Raw genomic sequence first — 17,752 nt, 5'->3', positions numbered from 1 at the left:
TGGGCTCTGGCTGTTCCATCAGCAGCACATCAGCCGCATCCTTCTAGGCTCCCTAGCGGGGAGGGATCGGCCTCCCGGCCGATGGAATCGCTCGTACATGCAGTCTGCTCGGGAATGATGAAACAGCCACGGTGTGGGTGGGGCAGGGCAGGGCAGGGCAGCCTAACCCTGCCAATGGCACCGGAGAGGGGCCAGGCTGTGCGGATGCGCCCGGCCCGCCTGTGGGTGAAACTCAGCCATGCAAAACACCAGCGCTGCGCTCTCGGGAGGTGTTTCTAAATCCGGAGGCGATGGGCAGACAGGGAGTGAGCGATGTCAGCACACGCGTTTGGATGGATTCTAGAAAAGCGCCGCACGTTTGTGAGCAGAATGCAATGATGTCACACCTGGAGCGGCCCGGCACCTCCCTGTGCACAGCACAGCCCACCTGCCTCGGCCATCTGCCACACGCAGCCCGGCAGGTGCTGCTCCAGCTCACACGGCTGGGCTTGGAAAACGCGGCTTTGTGAAAAATGCCCGTTTGATGATTGGCTTTTCGCAAATTTTCAAATGAATATTACATGTGTTGTGTTAGAAAGTGATGCTGTATTAATTCTCTTAAGTAGGGTGTTAAATATCAGTTAACACACTACTAGAATCAGTTTCAGGTTATAAGAAATGTTAAAATAGAAACTATGCTATGTAGGATGCTTTTTTTTAAAAGAAAGGACTCGCACTGAGATAGCAGCCACAGGACACCTGAATCTTTCAGAGAAAAAGAATTTATTGCTGCATTATCAGAAGAAAAGAACTTCTGCCTGCCTCGAAGGCACTGTCAGGATTCAGAGGAAGAAGCTGATGATGACCAGACAGAATCCTGTGTTTGAATGGAATTTATGCATCATGTATGAGATGTATGAATATGCAACAGGCTGTTGTTTTTAAGGGTTAATCCTTTGTTAATGGGTGTCCTTTTTTGGGCTCGTGCTTGCCCAGAAAAAGGTACTCGGACTCTCTGTAACTCTTTGTTTCTATTGTCTCATATTGTCCTAACCCAAATTGTCCAAATTATTATTACTCTAATGGCATTACTATTTTTATAACCATTTTATTACTATTAAACTTTTAAAATTTTAAAAACAAGTGATTGGCGTTTTCCACATCTTTATGCTCCTTTGTTTTAGCCTCACCATAAAATGGGGTGTGTAACAGAACAACAGCCGTTTCCAATTGCTGTTCAATTGCAACAGACAGAAATACTTCATATTATTTCTAGCATAAAGCTCATAATTTAAAATATTGCGAGAACCTCTAAACCACACCAATGGCAAACACTTCTGTAACTGTATATTTAATCTCTAAAAATAATTTTCCTAACATATCAAGAAAAAAACATATTTACTTCAAATACTAATAGAATGTAAATATCCATAGGATGGGGTCACTGATTTAAAGGAATAAACATGTTAATGAATAGCTAAAATATGGAAATCATCGAGTGAAAATGAACTGGATATAATTATACTAAGATTCTGTATTGTTATATATATAAAAATACAGAATCTTAGTATATATATATAGGGGGATAGGGAGTGATATTTGAAGTAGTTGGCTTGAGGTGACACATGAAGGAGTTGGTAAAAGCATTAAAGAGAAATCAGAGGTCCAAGGCACCAGAGGATGCCAGTGGGGCCTCAAGGCTGATGATCCAGGATTGCCTCAGCTGAGGGCCCTGCAGATGTGCAGTAGTGAACAGGCTGCCAGCACAGATGGTGCTCTGCCAGCTGATTTCAATCCCCCAGCTTACAAACCGGTGCTCTGCAGGTGAAATTCTGCAGAGGCTGCTGCAATTCTGCCAGGCTGAGATGCAGGTGTTCACTGAGGGCCTTGTGCACAGAAGCCACAACCAACACATATTTCATTCCAGTTTAAGGCTCTGGGCAGGATGGGAACTCTCCCATTTTTTCCAGGCTCCATCCACAGGCAGTTCCAGAGATTCAGGTTTGTTTTTCAGCCTGTGACTCTGCACACAGGTGCCCAACCCAGCACAGGTTACACACCAGAAATGTTTGTAGGGAAAGGGTTTAAAGGAAAGGAGGCAGCTTTGCCTGTTTCTGAATTCTGTGTTAAACACATGCTGGGAAGTGTGATATTCAAGAAACATCAGGTTCTGCTGCTCTATGTGAATGAAAACCTTGCTCAAAACATTAAAAAAGGAAGAAGTAAGAGCTGTGGAAGTGTGGGTGCTGGGAAGAATTACAGAACTGACCAGGCACAGAGCCACCAGTGACCCAAGGGCTAAACAGGCAATAGGATGGGGAATTCAGAGCACCAGCAGCATCAAAAGCCTTTAATTCTTTATTGTGTAAGTCAGACTTTATTCAGCTAATAGCTCTGATCCTCACAGAAATTCAGGTTTGGTTCATTTTGGTTAAGGTCTAGGCCTATGAAAAATGGAATTAACTGATGATTCAATAAAGTCTGGAAGTCTAAAGATTTGTAATGGGATCCAATAGTTAGAGGGGAAAACCAGATGAATTCAGGTTATAAATGAGGTGCAAATTTTTAGGAATGAGGAAAAGTACCTGCAGGATTACCTTCCCAAGAGATGTAGTCTACTACCATCATTATATTTTCTACATCAGGCCTGGATTTTTTTTAAGAAGAGGTTTCAAATACAAAAACTTCCAAGGCCTGACCAAAAAAATCTCCTTAATTTTATCAGCTGAAATCCATTATTCCATGTTTTTCAGCAACTCCTTTCACACAGTGTAACTGTAAACCATCATTCAGATTTTTACATTTCCTACCATTCTTATTTATTTCCATATTCTCACTGAACATTATAACTTATAATAACTTATTTTTTATCCATGTCTGACCAGGAATTGTGATTTTTCCTTCATGTATGCCATTGGATTACTGTCCAAAATTCTTCAGAAGGGCCTGACTGAAGTGAATTTAAAACCTAAAAATGGCCCAAAAGGTAGTAACTAAGGCAGAAACTAAGATATCTGAGGATGAACAAACATTACTTGTGCTTTGACTTCCATCTCATGGACTATCTGGTCTGTAAGTGCAGGTAAATTCTGTTTCTGGCCTTCCTGTCTATGAAATGCCTGCTCACTCACACGGCTCTGATGCAGTTCAGAGCTGCTCAGACTCATACAGCTGAGACCCGCTGAACTCAGAAGAAATTAATGCCAAAATAGTCTCATAGTAAACAAAACCATACAGAACATTACTTGAAATTATCTAAATTCTGTACCAAGATACCAAGGATCTTGATGGGCAGTCCTTTATAAATCTCTGTATTTTAAAATATTAAATATCTGTATTTCAGTGGTAAAAAGGACTGACTTTGTAGAGCTAAATAGACTAAGATGGGAAGAAAAAAGAAAAGGTTATATTTGAAGTCTGTGGTATTTTCAGGGTCCTCAGGATAAAGGAGGAATTGAGAATCTGACTCCATATTCTTAGAAGGCATATATATTATATTATATTATATTATATTATATTATATTATATTATATTATATTATATTATATTATATTATATTATATTATATTATATTATATTATATTATATTATATTATATTATATTATCATGCTATACTAAAACTATACTAAAGAATAGAGAAAGGATACAGACAGAAGGCTTAACAAGATACTAATAAAAAACTGGTGACTTATTCCAGAGTCCTGACACAGCTGGCTGTGGTTGGTCATTAAATTTAAACAATTCACATGTTGGATAAACAATCTCCAGCCACATTCCAAAGCAGCAAAACACAGGAGAAGCAAACAAGATAATTTTTCTCTGAGACTTCTCAGCTTCCCAGGAGAAGAAATCCTGGCAAAGGGATTTTTCAGAAGACATGGCAGTGACATTAGTCTACTCCTGTCAAAGGATAAGACATTCAGCACCAGAACAGCTCTGAAAATCCACAGGAATGACATCATGGCCACAGTAAGAATTTACCCCTCTTAGCAGAAATTACTTTGTGTTTTCTGTTCTTCATGGCTAATTACAGCTGTGTTAGCTGGATTTAGCAAAGGCGACATCTTGATTGTTATACACAGAGAGAACACATGAAACCAACTGGTTTCCACAGCAGGTTCCAGCAGGGATCCATGCTGCTTGGTTCTTGAACAGCTTGGGAAGAGGATGAAGGATGGGATGACTGTGTGCAGATCTCCTAAATTATTCAGGGATTTAAAGACAGGGGTTACAATAAAGAACTGCAGAAGGGCCATAAAAGACTGAGTGTGACTGGGCAGTAGAACAGCCAAGGAAAGTCAAAGCAGGTAAATGTAAATTGCTGCATATGGAGAACAGCATCAATTTTCCACATAAATGATAGACTGAGAGCTGACAATTGCTACTCAGAAATGGATCTTGGGGCTCACCGAGGAGAGTCCTATGAAAATATCAGATCAGTGCACAGTGCAGGTCAACAAAATGCATCAAATGCTGGGAGCTAACATGGAAAGAGCAGAGATCTAACCAGAGAACACCATTATTCTTCAAAAACTTCATGTGGAATTCTTCTCTGGTATCATTCACCATGCTGATCCTCCATTTTCAAAAAAGGAATAACAGAGATGGAGAAATATTTAGAGAGAATCAGAAGGCTCCAAAAGGAGGAGATACAAACAGACTGTGATTATTAAGCCTGGAAAACAGAAACTGATGAGGGATATGTAGGCTTCTAAAGTCCTGAGTGTAGGGGAGAAAGTGAAGAGATACCAAGTGTCCAAAATGCCTGCTGACACAGGAACCTCACATGAATGTCACAGGGTCCAAAGCAAACAAAATCATCATTAAACTGAGAAAATCTCTGGGGTACTCACTTACATGTGTTCAAAAAGCCAACAAAAAAAAGTCATGAAATAACAATCCATGCAGAATTATTAAACATGAGACACCACTTCTTTCTCAGAGTTTTCAGGACACAAATTGCCAGAGGCAAAAGAAAATCCTTAGAAGTCTTTGCCACATATCTGCTGCTGGCAACAAGACACTGGGGCAGACAAGCCAGTACAAGGCTGGTGTGGAATGATGATTTGTTTGTTTTCATTCACTTCAATTACACACTTGGAGAAAATATTTTCCCAAAGAATGATAAGATTTGCTATGTACCTAAGATAGACACACTATATTTAAATTATACTTAAAATAATTATAACAAAATAATTAAAATATTTATTTTTATATATAAATATTTAATAATTATTTTAAATAATTATAATAAAAATAATGGTTTCAGTCAGAGCTGTATATAATCCTGAAAACACCATCTTATCTTTCCAACATCTAGAATTACCAACACATGATATAATAGGAGTCATTATTACCTAAATCAGGGTTCAGTGTTGCTAGAGAAATTCAGGTCAACAAATTTCATGTTATTTTCTCTGCTATCAATCCTCCTTTTGAAAAGGGAGTATGTCTCCACCTCAAAATTCCAAACTTAGGGTGAACATTCATCTAATCAGAATAGAACTGATTTTAGATGTGAGGAGAAGATCAAATGGGCAGAGAGAGTAACTAATCAGCACAGGATGGATTTTCAACACACAAATAAATGTGGACTTCTAAAACCAGAAAATTTGTTATATTAAGGCTGGAAAATCAGTGGTCAGGAAGTTGAATGATTCTGGACATTTTCAGGCACAGATTTCTCTTTCTGAAGAGATCATCTCCAACAAGTCACCCAGGACAGGTTTTTGGGAGTAGAGGGAGTAGCCCAGCAAAGCTTAAAATTTAAGGAAATCTTCAATTTAGAAACTAGAAATACAAAACCAGTAATGTGAGAGCCTCTTAAAGCCTGAATTTCTTGTGCTCTGCTCAATGCAGAAGGCCTTAAATGAGAAGAGATTGTTCTGATCTCTAGCTCCAAAGAGTCAGGATCCTCTACGCTTCCTCAGGTGTCAGCTCTTACCCTGAGATCAGTTACATGAAGAAGATATAAAAAAGGGGGTATCAAAATAAAGGACATCTATTCTGCCTTAGATTCTAATGTGGACATTTCTGATTTTTTTCTTGAGATGAGTCTTTTGAAAATATAATGCAGTTATACAGTGGACTAAACCAACTCACCTAGAATCAAATCCAGTTCTGGCTGGGAAGGAGTCCAGATTGTCACTTTGTCAACTCCTGGCCTAAAGCAATGCTGACTTAAAAATCAGTTCAGGCTCCTCAAGCCATTGCAAATGCAAAGAAAGAACAGAGCAAGAATCAAACAACCACATTAACTCTTCAACACAAAGCCTAAGTGATGTTACCTACAGTCTTAGTGCACTTTTCATCTGGTACCTCTCCAAAAATTACAGTAACTGCCATAATTTCATTCCTGACTCAAAGGCAATTGACATTTCTGAATTATCTGCATTGGCAATATGCAAGTTTTACCTAAAACAAGCACCTGGTGCAGTCTTCACTGGCTTCAGAGGTTTAGCCAACAAGATTATACAGAATTTCTGTAAGATATGGAAGAAGCTGGTCACTCAACTTTTTCTTATATTGCTTGCTTTCATATAAAGGATAAACCTGATTTTCTTACTTGCTGTGATGACTTGAACCCCTTGTGTTTTTCCTTTTTCATTTCCTTAAAAGACAACACTACTTTTGAAGCCTTAATGCCCCAGGCTAGATTGTGGCAAGTGATAATTTCAGGAGCAGATCACAAAGGGAGGCACCATCCCAAGGGATGTCCTGCTGGTCATTTCAGCTTCCCCTGGCAGCCACACATCCCTGAGGGAATGGGTAGAACTTTCCCATGATCAGCAGGAGCTAAGGTGCTCAAAGACAGATGACTGCTCTGACTACCTCCACTTCTCACAAGCAGAAAGCTTTGAACCGTGCTTTTAACACAGAACAAAATTTCAGATCTGATTTGAAGGTTCTGTTGCAAGTAGAAATTCAGGAGAGAACTGATCTGGGTAAAATCTGAGAGGGGTTAGGTCAGATGTCTGCCCAAGGAAGACAAAGTGAAAAAAAGAAAACCTACAATTGATGATGTGCTCCTTAAGAATTGAAATGTCAATGTATACAGAAGTACAGCCCAATTTTATACAGAATTTTTGCTATTACACAAATTCCCTTCTAAGGTGGGGACACAGTATTTGAGGAACTCTCTGATTAGTCAGGAATAATATTTCACACAAACATAAGAGCACAAGACAGTCCTCAGTTATCAGAGCAAAAATCTTTAGAAATAAGAAAATACAACATGATGTGACCTCTGTTAAAGATCCAGTCACCTCTGGAGGTGATGCAGAAGATGCACAGGAGCTCAACAACCCTGAGAGCACTGGGTTATTTAATAAACAATGAGAATGGGATCTATCAACATTTCAAGGTGACACAAGCAAGTGGGAGTGGTGCTGGAAGGGAACTGTTTAAGTTGAAGGACAATGCTGATGTAAGAGTAGCTGAGGGTAAAACCATCAGTAATAAATCTCATCAGGACTAAGAGAAATGGCCTTCCAGCACAGTTCTGAAAGCTGCTGGTGCAGGTTCTGAAATAGATGCTGTGTCACATAATGGCACAACAAAGCAGAGAAGCAGTTCTTCAGCCCAGGAGGTCCTTTTCAGTCCAGATACAGAATGCAATAAAGGTAATAAATAACCCTCCTTATCCAAGGTAATTTTCTTTCTTTTAGAATCTATCTCTGCCATCCCTGCCATTGTAGCTGGGATAGTGCTCCCTGATGTCTGGGACAGTGACTGACACAAAGGGCTTTGAGACTGAAAGGTGCCAGCAGAAATGACCAAGAAACACAACTCCTGTTTGTGTAACCCTCAGATATCTCCTATCACATGCAGAGAGGAGGAGTGAGTGTCAGAACTCACAAGACCCATTAGAAATGCTGCTCACCTTGACCTGAATTCTAGGAATGATTTAGGAAAGTTTAGGATTTAGGGTTTAAGATGTTAGAGGGACCAGAGTAAATCTCTGTAAGATAACAAAGCACTGTCTGGAAAACACAAGCAGTAACAAAAACATTTCTCAGTCTTTTCTACCCATTTTCTTTTCAGTATTATAAACCTTCCTGATCAGAACTGTGGCTTTCCCCTAGCATTAAGCAACACATTTTTAACAATCACACAGATTAAACTCAATAAGCCAAATGTTAAGTGTTGTGAATCACAAACTCTGTGAGGAGATGAACTGTAAAAATGAAAGGTTTGGACATGCACCTATTTTTAAAGCCTCTGGTTCATTCTTACATTTCCAGTGACCATATGCTCTTCCCTGCCTTTTCAGGAATCAGCAGCCACAACAGTAGTGAATCTAGAGCCTGAATTCTGCACAATCATGTATTTTAATCCCTGCCTCAGTTTGCTAATTCCAAAACAAACTTAGCCTTTAGCTAGTTTTGCCAAGTTCTAAGATCATAAAGATCAAAAGATGTAAGAATGAGTCAGTGAAATCCCTCTGGTGACCAGTGATAGAACCCAAGGGAACAGCTGCAGCTGGGTCAGGGGAGGTTTCATGTCACTATGATACTCTCTGAAAAATCTTCTTTGCCCAGGATTTTTCTCCTGAGAAGCCTCAGAAAAGAATTGTAAACAATAATTATCTGATTGCTTTGGAATGTGCTTTGGAGGTTGCTTATCAACAGGTGTATCTTTGATTCGTTCAATGTGAATTGTTTTTACTTAATGCCCAATCCCAGTCCAGCGGTGTTGGGACTCCGGTCAGTCACAGGTTTTTATTATTTATTCTTTTTTACCCTTCTGTCTGTATCCTTTCTCTATAGTTTAGTATAGTTTTAGTGTAGCATTTTCTTTTACTATAATATCATAATATAATAAATCAGCCTTCTGAGAACATGGGAGTCAAATTCTCATCTCTCACCTCGTCTTGGGGACCTCACAACACCACAGTTTAGGTTGGATCTCAGGGAAAGGCTCTTCCCCAGAGGGTGCTGGCACTGCCCAGGCTCCCCAGGGCATGGGCACAGCCCCAAGGCTGCCAGAGCCCCAGGAGGGTTTGGACAAAGCTCCCAGGGATGCACAGGCTGGGATTGTTGGGGGGTCTGGGCAGGGACAGGAGCTGGACTTTGATGGTTTTTGGGGGTCCCCTCCAGCTCAGGACATTCTATGATTTTATGAAATACTAAAATAAGAAAGGAAGCTTACAATTTATTTATTTTTCTTAGCATATGTGAGGATTTTAATGCTTTTAATTTCCAGCAAAGAAACAAACTAGCTGATGACACATGGGATTAGGAAGTGTGCTGGCACTGGAAGAGGATATTTTCCTCTGTCATTCTCATTAATCACCTTAATTGGGATTTAAAAAATGAAAATATCAATGCTGTTTGTTGTTTTAAACCACAGATTTTTATGCTGTCTTTTTCCACACTGAGGTTCTCCTCACATGCCAGTGCTTCACTGCATTTTCCAATGCTCAGAAAATGAGAGGTGAGGAGTCAGGATTTCCAGCAGCTCAGGATCCTGAAGGGTAATTCAGATGCAGTCCCTGCATGATGCAAATCAATGACTCCCAGTGTGAGACAGTGCCACCAGCTGGGGACCCTGAGCAGGCTGTGCAGCACATTTGGATGCTACAGAACAGAAATTCATGTTTGCCTTTGATAAGAAATCAGATTAATGCCCAAACTTGGCTTTCACAGCTAAGGAGCTTTAATTCTCTAGCTGTTCATTGCTGCAAGCATACTCAGAGTGTGGGAGAAGGGAAGGGGAAGGATTCCTGCGTGTCTCAAATGTTTATTTTCTAAGGATGACTGCACCGAGATGTCTCAGGCAATTGGTCACAGAAGTAGCGCTGTCATTTCCAAACTAACAGCACTCCCTGTGACACACAGCCCTGGGTGCAGGAGAGTTCCAGATAAAAGCTTCTTTCCACTGCTGTTTAGTGAGGGATTTGCATTCACACACTTCACTAGAGGCAAGGAAAATGGCATTTACACAATAACAGCTGCAGTATTCCACTGATGAAGGATTCCCTTATCCAAATTTAAAATAATCCAAGAGGTTGTGGATGAGAGAATAATTGCTCTGTTTTAACAAAGAACAAATCCTTAGGAGTTGTTTTTATTCATTCCAGAATCAGAGCAGACAAGAGCTTTGAAACACTTTTTAAAGCAGTTTTTCTGCAGCACATTCAGGTTCTATAACTTGAAATGAGCACCACACTAAACCACTTTGCTCCTAATGATTAGGAGAGATTATGAACACATTTGAACAGGACAAAAATGACTTCATTCTCAACTATTTTCTTCCCTAACAGAAGAGCAATTCTTGCTGAAAGCAAATTAGAATGTTAATTCAATTTTATGTAAGCACCAGCTCCATCTCCATGCCCCTGTGGAACTGTGCTCTTAGGTGAGTGTTTCTGATTTAGAATCTTACCTTTCTCACCTCAATTTTCTTTGTTTGGCTGCACTACAGAAATACTTTCTCACATAAAACCTTCTTTACCATTCATTTAGTGTCAATTACTGCTAGAACAGGCAGCTACAGCACACACATGCAAGAAGAATTACTACCACTGCCACAAGCAGAATTAAACCAAACTCTTTAAGTTAGAAATACTTATAAATAAGAGTGACAAATTAAATTATTGAATTTTCTACTGTATTTGTGGGGTGCCCAGATGAAGGAAGGAATGATGAATTTGACTTTATGTTCTTAGAAGGTTAATGTATTATTTTATGATATTATATTGTAATAAAGACTGTTATACTAAACTATATTGAAGAATATAGGAATAATATTTACACAATGCTAAAAGATAATATTGAAAACTTTCCAAAGTCTTGACACAGCTTGGCACTGATTGGCCAAAGAGTGAAAACAACTCCCAGCAGAATCCAATGAAACAATCACCTGTGGGTAAACAATCTCCAAACACATTCCACATGTGAGCAAAACACAGGAGAAGCAAATGAGATAAGAATTGTTTTCCTTTCCTCTGAGGCTTCTGAGCTTCCCAGGAGCAAAATCCTGGGCAAGGGGATTTTTCAGAGAATGTGAATGCCACAATTTTCCTCTGGAATATCCAAATAGAAACATTCAACTGGAGAAGCAGCATGTCATGGGGTATATGTAAAATGAAGACAGAACGCTTGTGGTTAAATTGGGTTAATTTAAATTGGGCTAATTTAAATTGGGCTAATTGCTCAGCAGGAAAAGATTCCTTATTTGCTGTATGACACCCATGAATTATTTCATTATTTCCAAAGTTATATTTTCTAAACACTTGTTCTGCTGCTAACCTTGGTTCAACCCTTCCCTCTCACAGCAGCAGGTGGTCCCAAAGCCATCCTTCATAATTAAATTGAACTCAGTTCTCCTTCCCTGAAAACCCTGTCAGCCATCTGCAGCTCTGTGCAAATTCTCTTCCTTTTCTTCTTTAGCTTTAAGATCCCTGAGTTGGCACCTCTGCCTCTTCCCAGAACCTGTTCCTACCATGACAGCAGCAAACCTGCTGGCTGTGGGCTGGGTTCTTCCTTTCCCTTCCTCACTAGTGTTCGGAAAATTAACCCACAAACGCCAGAGGTTTATGTCCAAAAAGGAGACAGAGGAGTCCTTTGACTTTATTTGAATAAAGGGAGAGGCCATGGGACATTCCTCTGGGATCTCTCAAATTTTTGGAGGACACAGCCTCCTTTTTATCCCATTTTCCCAGCCACATTTCCCTTCTCTCTTTCCCCATTGGCTCAGGTACTTGAAAGGTACAGATTTCCTGGAATGCCTGATACCAAAGATTTCCCTCTCATGTATAACCCTCCCTTTTAATTTTTAATTCTTATGGAATTTAGGGGTTTTTCTTCCCCATTGTTTCTTTCATCTTTCAATGTCTAATTTATCAGCAAACCTAAAGTTTATTTGTAAAAGCAAATCTCTTTTTCTATTCATCAATCAATGGAATCATTCCCATTGTTTCTTTTATCTCCCAGTGCTGGTTTTATCTCCCAGCAGACCCACAGCTTGTTTGTAAAGACAAATCCACTATTCCTCTCAGCAGCATGCCATAACCTACCAGATTACCCATTACTCATACTGGCCTGGAAAAATGGCATATTAAAAAGCTCCCACAGCTGCAAATAAAACATGAAACAGGAAGAAAAGAGCATGCATTTCCCTTCCTCCTTTTTACAAATTTCAATTTGTGTAGGAGCACTTCCCTGGAAAGATATATGAAACCAATTTCCTGTTTATAGGAGTCTTCATTAAATACATGCATTGAGGTAGAGAGTTCCCATTTTCTACATAATTTGTGTAAAACACAGGTTATTTTGGACATTTCCTCACCATAAGGATATGCGCTGTTTCCTGCCCACACTGCAGTACTTCCCTGAATTCACCTGCCCTCAAGTGGGACTCAGTGATCCTTTGGTCCCCCCCACCTCAGGAGATGCCATGATTCTGTGCAAATATGCATGAAATTATTTGAAAATTTCAAATTGCTCTGCTCTATATTAAAGAATAGAGAAAGGATACAAACAGAAGGCTACAAAGAATGCTAATGAATCTCGTGACTCTCTCCAGAGCCCAACACAGCCTGACCATGATCGGTCATTAAATTAAAACAATTCATATGAAACCAATCAACCAACCACCTGTTGGATAAACAATCTCCAAACCACATTCCAAAGCAGCAAAACACAGGAGAGGCAAATGAGATAATATTGTTTTCCTTTTCTCTGAGGCCTCTCAGCTTCCCAGGAGAAGAATCCTGGGCAAAGAGGATTTTTCAGAAAATATGATGGTGACACAGAAGTTCCCCATATTAGAGATTTCTTTTCCTCTCTCAGTATCACAAATACATTTGATACCAGTCAATCATGTTTTATACAAAAGAACCCAGACACAAAACAGATATGCTGTGAAATGAATCTGAATTGTTTTCTTCACAGTAATTACACGAGACATTTAAATCTTTAGACTGTATCCCTTGTTCCACAAGCTTTATGATATTATTAAGTTTAATAAAAGCATATCTATCATAAGTGCAATTTTGAAGACATCTCTATGCAAATGGATATTTCTCCTTCATTCCCTTCTCCAGAGGTCCCACTATTATTGTTCCTTTAGACATGACATTAAGATAATCAGTGTTTTAGTTTAATAAAACAAAATAAAGGTTTAAAAAAATTACTTACCTTTAAAAGAGCCAAAGCCACATGGAAGATGATATTCATACCCTGAAAATAAGAGGAAGGAGACTTCAATCAGTGCCAGCATACAAACCCCTTTTCATACTTATCATTTTGTGGCATCAAAACTCAATATAAGTCCCTAGGGAACACCTCCCTTTTCCTGCTACCCTTGGAAGTTCCTCATTGAAGCCCCAAGGCAGTTTCCAAACTCCCACTCTGGGGGAAGATCTCAGCTTTTTGGGGCTTTGGGAAACTTCAGTGAGTGACTCAGGTGCTGGGGATGTGGCAGGCTGTCCCTCCCTCTGTTTCAGTGCCTGGCAGTGCTGCCTTCCATGAACAGAATAACAAATATTGGCATCAGCAGGGCAGCAGCAAAATGCATTATAATAATAATAATAAATATTGCAGGTGATAGATTTTTGTTAAGTAACCAAGCTTAGCTATGATTTATCAGGTACAATCTTGCATACTCAAACTGTAAAAAAACCCCAAAATATAACAAAGACAACCCCACAAGTACAAAAGACACCTCTTTTTTTACTGTGTTTAGTCAAAAGTCAAAACTATTTCAAGGCAAACAAGCTGCTGTCTACATCCAGTAGTTGCTTGCTGGTTTGCAAAAGCTGGAAATACAAATGTTGAGAAATGCATTCAGTGAGAAATACAGGGAGAATAGGCAGTTATTTGAAGATTAAAGAAAGTCTGCAGCCTACATATGTTGATAATTTAAGATTATAAACAACTCTGTCTTCATCCAAATATGAAAAATACCATATGCAGTTCTTGTTTGCTGTACCATGTACTTCGTTGTCAGACTATTTTCCTGAATTATATTTTCCAAATCTTCTTGCTTTGTTTAATGGCATGATAAATCTTTTCTAACAATGGCTCCCAGAGCTGGTATCTAGAAACATCTCAACAGATTTGCACACAAATAATACTGCAATTATATTTTATTGTTGTGGGATAACAACAAAACTTGTGACAAGGAAATGTTCTCCAAGCAATTTCTGCTTCTGCAATTGAATGTGTTTCCAAATCCTCTTTCTGAAAGCCTGAGACCATGTTTCTATAAAAATTAGCTTTTATAAAAACATGCTGGGACTTTACAGGAGCTTTCTTGGGAATAAATTGTATTTTTAACATAGATAGTACAGTGCCTTGCAGGGATTGTACCATTAATGAGTCCTAAAAATGCTGCAACATCAGACATAATGAATATTGCAACACTCAATTACTTTGCAATTCACTGCATTACCATTGATAAGAAACTGGTTTTTCCCACTAGAGGTCACAATTGCAGCAGGACTGAATCTTGCTTCAGCACTAGGAAACCCTTCTTCCAAATGGGATAACAATTATTTCAAGTTGTTTGGCTTTATGTACTTCTTTTTAATTGAGAAATGTAGAAAAATAGAAGTCCAGTTGCGACTTTCAGTCATGACACTGATAATACCAGAGCTCCAGCAGCAGTAAAGTAAGTTCATGGTACTTTCAGGTTTATTTCAAATATTAATGTGAAGAGTTAATTCCACACAGTTATGCCATTCAAAACTTTTACCTTCTAGCAGAGAGGATTGACAAACACACTATCTGTAGATGGGAGGAATATCAGCAAGCTATCACAAACACTGCATTTTATTCTTAGCAAACTGATCAGATTTTGTTATGGTATGAGTAAGATTACTGCATCTAATAGCTGGACTGATGCCTCAGGTTTGAGCTTTTATTTTTTTCAGATTCTGTGCTGCTTTAGTGTGTGGGTCTGAGCTTCATATCAGGGGATGGTGAGCTCTGTGCACAGAGCAGGGAGACAAAACAATTCCTGCTCCAGCTGGGCACCAAGGACAAATGATCCAAATCTCAGGCCCAAGAGCACAAACAACATGGGCTGAAGAGAGAAAAACAGGAAGGATGGGACTTCATAACCTAAAGCTGTAAGTGGACAATGAACTGCAAGATGCAAATGGAGCAGAACTTATAAAAGTGAGAGACCCTGTGAGCGCTCGAGCATTTTGGGACCATTTTGGTTCATCTTGGCTGCAGCCCTGGCTGGGCTCTTGTGCTGCCCAAGGTGGATCCATTGAGGCCTTTCAATAAATCTCTACTTTATTCTTTAGCTCTGTTCAGCCTCTTTTCTAGCTCAGCCTTCTCAAGGCATCAGGACTACTGAGGAATCAGTGCTCTGTGTATTTTCTGGCACAACCATAAATAAATGTACACCAGTTCACATTTATTTTCTAAACTTTTTTTTCTGATCTGCCTGAAACTAATGCTGTTCCTGAATTCAAATGAATAAACTCTCTCTACTCCTCTTATACCATCACTCCTCACATGGACAGCAACTGCAGCAGAAATAGGTTTCTTTTCTACCTGCCTTGAGAATCCCCATCTCTTTTTCAAGCTCCACCAGGCAAGGGGCAGCTCACAGACCCGCTCCTGTTACTTGAAGTAACTTGATCAAGGCTCAAGCCCTCTAAAATCAGAACATCAAAGGACTTAAAATATCCCCATCCAACTATCCTGAGCAGCATTCTGCTACTCTCAGCACCAGAAAAACACCTGCAGCCTCCTCTTCCCTCCAAGGCAGAGGGAAGTCCTGAATCAATGCAGCATTTGCAGCTGAGGCAGAAATTGCTGCAGTTTCCTGCTGCCCACTGGGGACTTGCAGGGCCAGTTCAGCCAACAGCTGGGTGGACTGGAGCTGGATGTTCCAGATTTGAAACCAGTAAAAAAACTCACCCCACGTTTGAACAGCACACTGGATAACCACTGATCTGCCTGCTGCAGATATTTGTCCTAATTCATGCAAGACTCTTCTTCCACAGCCAAGTTTAATGAAGATGATTAAGAAAAAGAAGGCTCAGCTCATTTTGTCACAATCTCTTATTTAAAACCCTACTTAATTTACCACACAGTGATTTATAAGCTTCATTCAGCTTAAGCTTCTTCAGCTATTTTAGAAGAAATACCAAAAATACCAAAGGGCACCAGACATATAAATCATTGGTAGCAATATCCCCCCAGCAGTTTGATAATGGAAACATGGAAGTCCATACAAATCATCCATGAGGGGGAAAGAGAAGGGAGCCCATATGAAGTGAGCTTTTGATAATTACTTTTTAAAACCAAAGGTCATATGCTTAACTAGGCATTTTGAAATAAATGCTGTATGTCTTGGGAATGGTTAATATCTCATATCTGGGGTGCGGGTTCTTTTTGTTTTTTTTTTTTGTTGTTTTTTTTTTTTGTTTGTTTGTTTGTTTTTGGTTTTTTTGTTTTGTTTTGATATTTGGTGTTTTGTTTTTTGTTTTGATGTCTTTTTGGGTTTTTTTTTTTGCTTTGTTTTGGTTTTTTGGTGGTTTTGTTTTGTTTTGTGTCCAGAATGGTCACTGCCCCTTTCAAACCACAGGACTATAATACCATGCAGATCTCATCTTGAGATTTAAAAGATTTGCATGTGTGAAAGTTGTTCATAATTACTTTAATGCTATTTTTAACAAAGAACAGCCAAGAGTAAAATTATACACTTATAAACAAGAACTTGTAACAGCACAGGAATGGTGAAGGGCTTGTCATCATGTCCTGTCACAGAATTAGGTGTTATTTAAGGACCTTCTGAAGTTTGTGTAGAGGCCTTGAGAACTTTAAGAGAGATCATGAAACTCAGGAGTTTTGGAGAAGGAACAAACTCAAGTCAGAAAAATGAAAGAGGGAAGGGAAGGGAAGGGAAGGGAAGGGCATTCACCATCCAGGAAGTCCCCATTTAATTGATAAAGATTGTACTTCACAGAAACATCTGCTTCTTTGAACTTTATGTCAAAATCCCTGTAATTTCCAGCCACCACTGGAGGAAATGTTCTCATGGGCAACCAGTGAAACTCACTCATGAGACTGTAAAAATGAAATTACTCATGTGCACTAAAATTCAGACTAGCTGAAAGTAAATGGAAATCTTAAGATGTTAACTCTAGTCTAGTGAGAGATTTTCCCAGTTCTTAACTCCCTCCAAAGCCAAGATTCCTTGTGCAGATAGAAGCCTCTTTGAGGAGTCCTCCCTTTGAGTCCCTCTGCACTCTGAAACAAGATGACTTTTGAAAAGGCCTGAAAATTAGGCTGGGAACAAAGAACAAACTGAGACTGGTAAAGATGCTATTCTGTAGGACCCAGTTTGCATTCAGTGAGACCTCTGTGACAGAAAGGCTGCCTGTGGCTTCCTGCTGAAGGGAGGAGGGACAGATTTATTCATCTGACCCAGCAAATCTGCCCAGAGGCCAGAGAAAAAGGAAGTCAAGGGGCAGCAAACCAATATTTGCTATGAGTAAAATTCAACAGCCAAGCACAGAGCTGAGTGAGGGTAAACAATTTAGTTGTGTACATCTGAACAACATTTGCACTGGGGGTGACTTTAGAATTTCTCTCCTGTTTTAAAGCTTCTGTTTAGTGATAGACCTCAAGAGAAGACAGGCTCTATTCAATATTAGCATCTCTCCAACCCAGACCCCCTGACAGACCTTCCTCTGGTTACACAGTGATACCCTTGGCACCGCCTTCACCAAAAAAAGGAAGTGAATATCTTTTTTTAGAAAAAGGAAATGTAATTCATCAATGCCCTTATCTGTGTTTTCCCCTA

At 39.5% G+C, this 17,752-nt stretch overlaps 1 protein-coding gene across 1 annotated transcript in view; it reads right to left on the bottom strand.

Annotated features, from left to right (window-relative positions):
- Window positions 1–17,752, bottom strand: part of RABGAP1L (RAB GTPase activating protein 1 like) — a 232,786-nt gene that overhangs the window by 65,317 nt on the left and 149,717 nt on the right. The window contains exon 18 of the mRNA XM_066555794.1: window positions 13,123–13,164. Coding sequence (XP_066411891.1) covers window positions 13,123–13,164 — 42 coding nt within the window. The remainder of the gene's footprint in view (window positions 1–13,122; window positions 13,165–17,752) is intronic.

Source organism: Molothrus aeneus, chromosome 9 (assembly GCF_037042795.1).
Source record: "Molothrus aeneus isolate 106 chromosome 9, BPBGC_Maene_1.0, whole genome shotgun sequence".
Classification (NCBI taxonomy): domain Eukaryota; kingdom Metazoa; phylum Chordata; class Aves; order Passeriformes; family Icteridae; genus Molothrus; species Molothrus aeneus.
The sequence above is the reverse complement of the archived record's forward strand: the minus strand, read 5'-3'. Positions and strand labels throughout refer to the sequence as shown.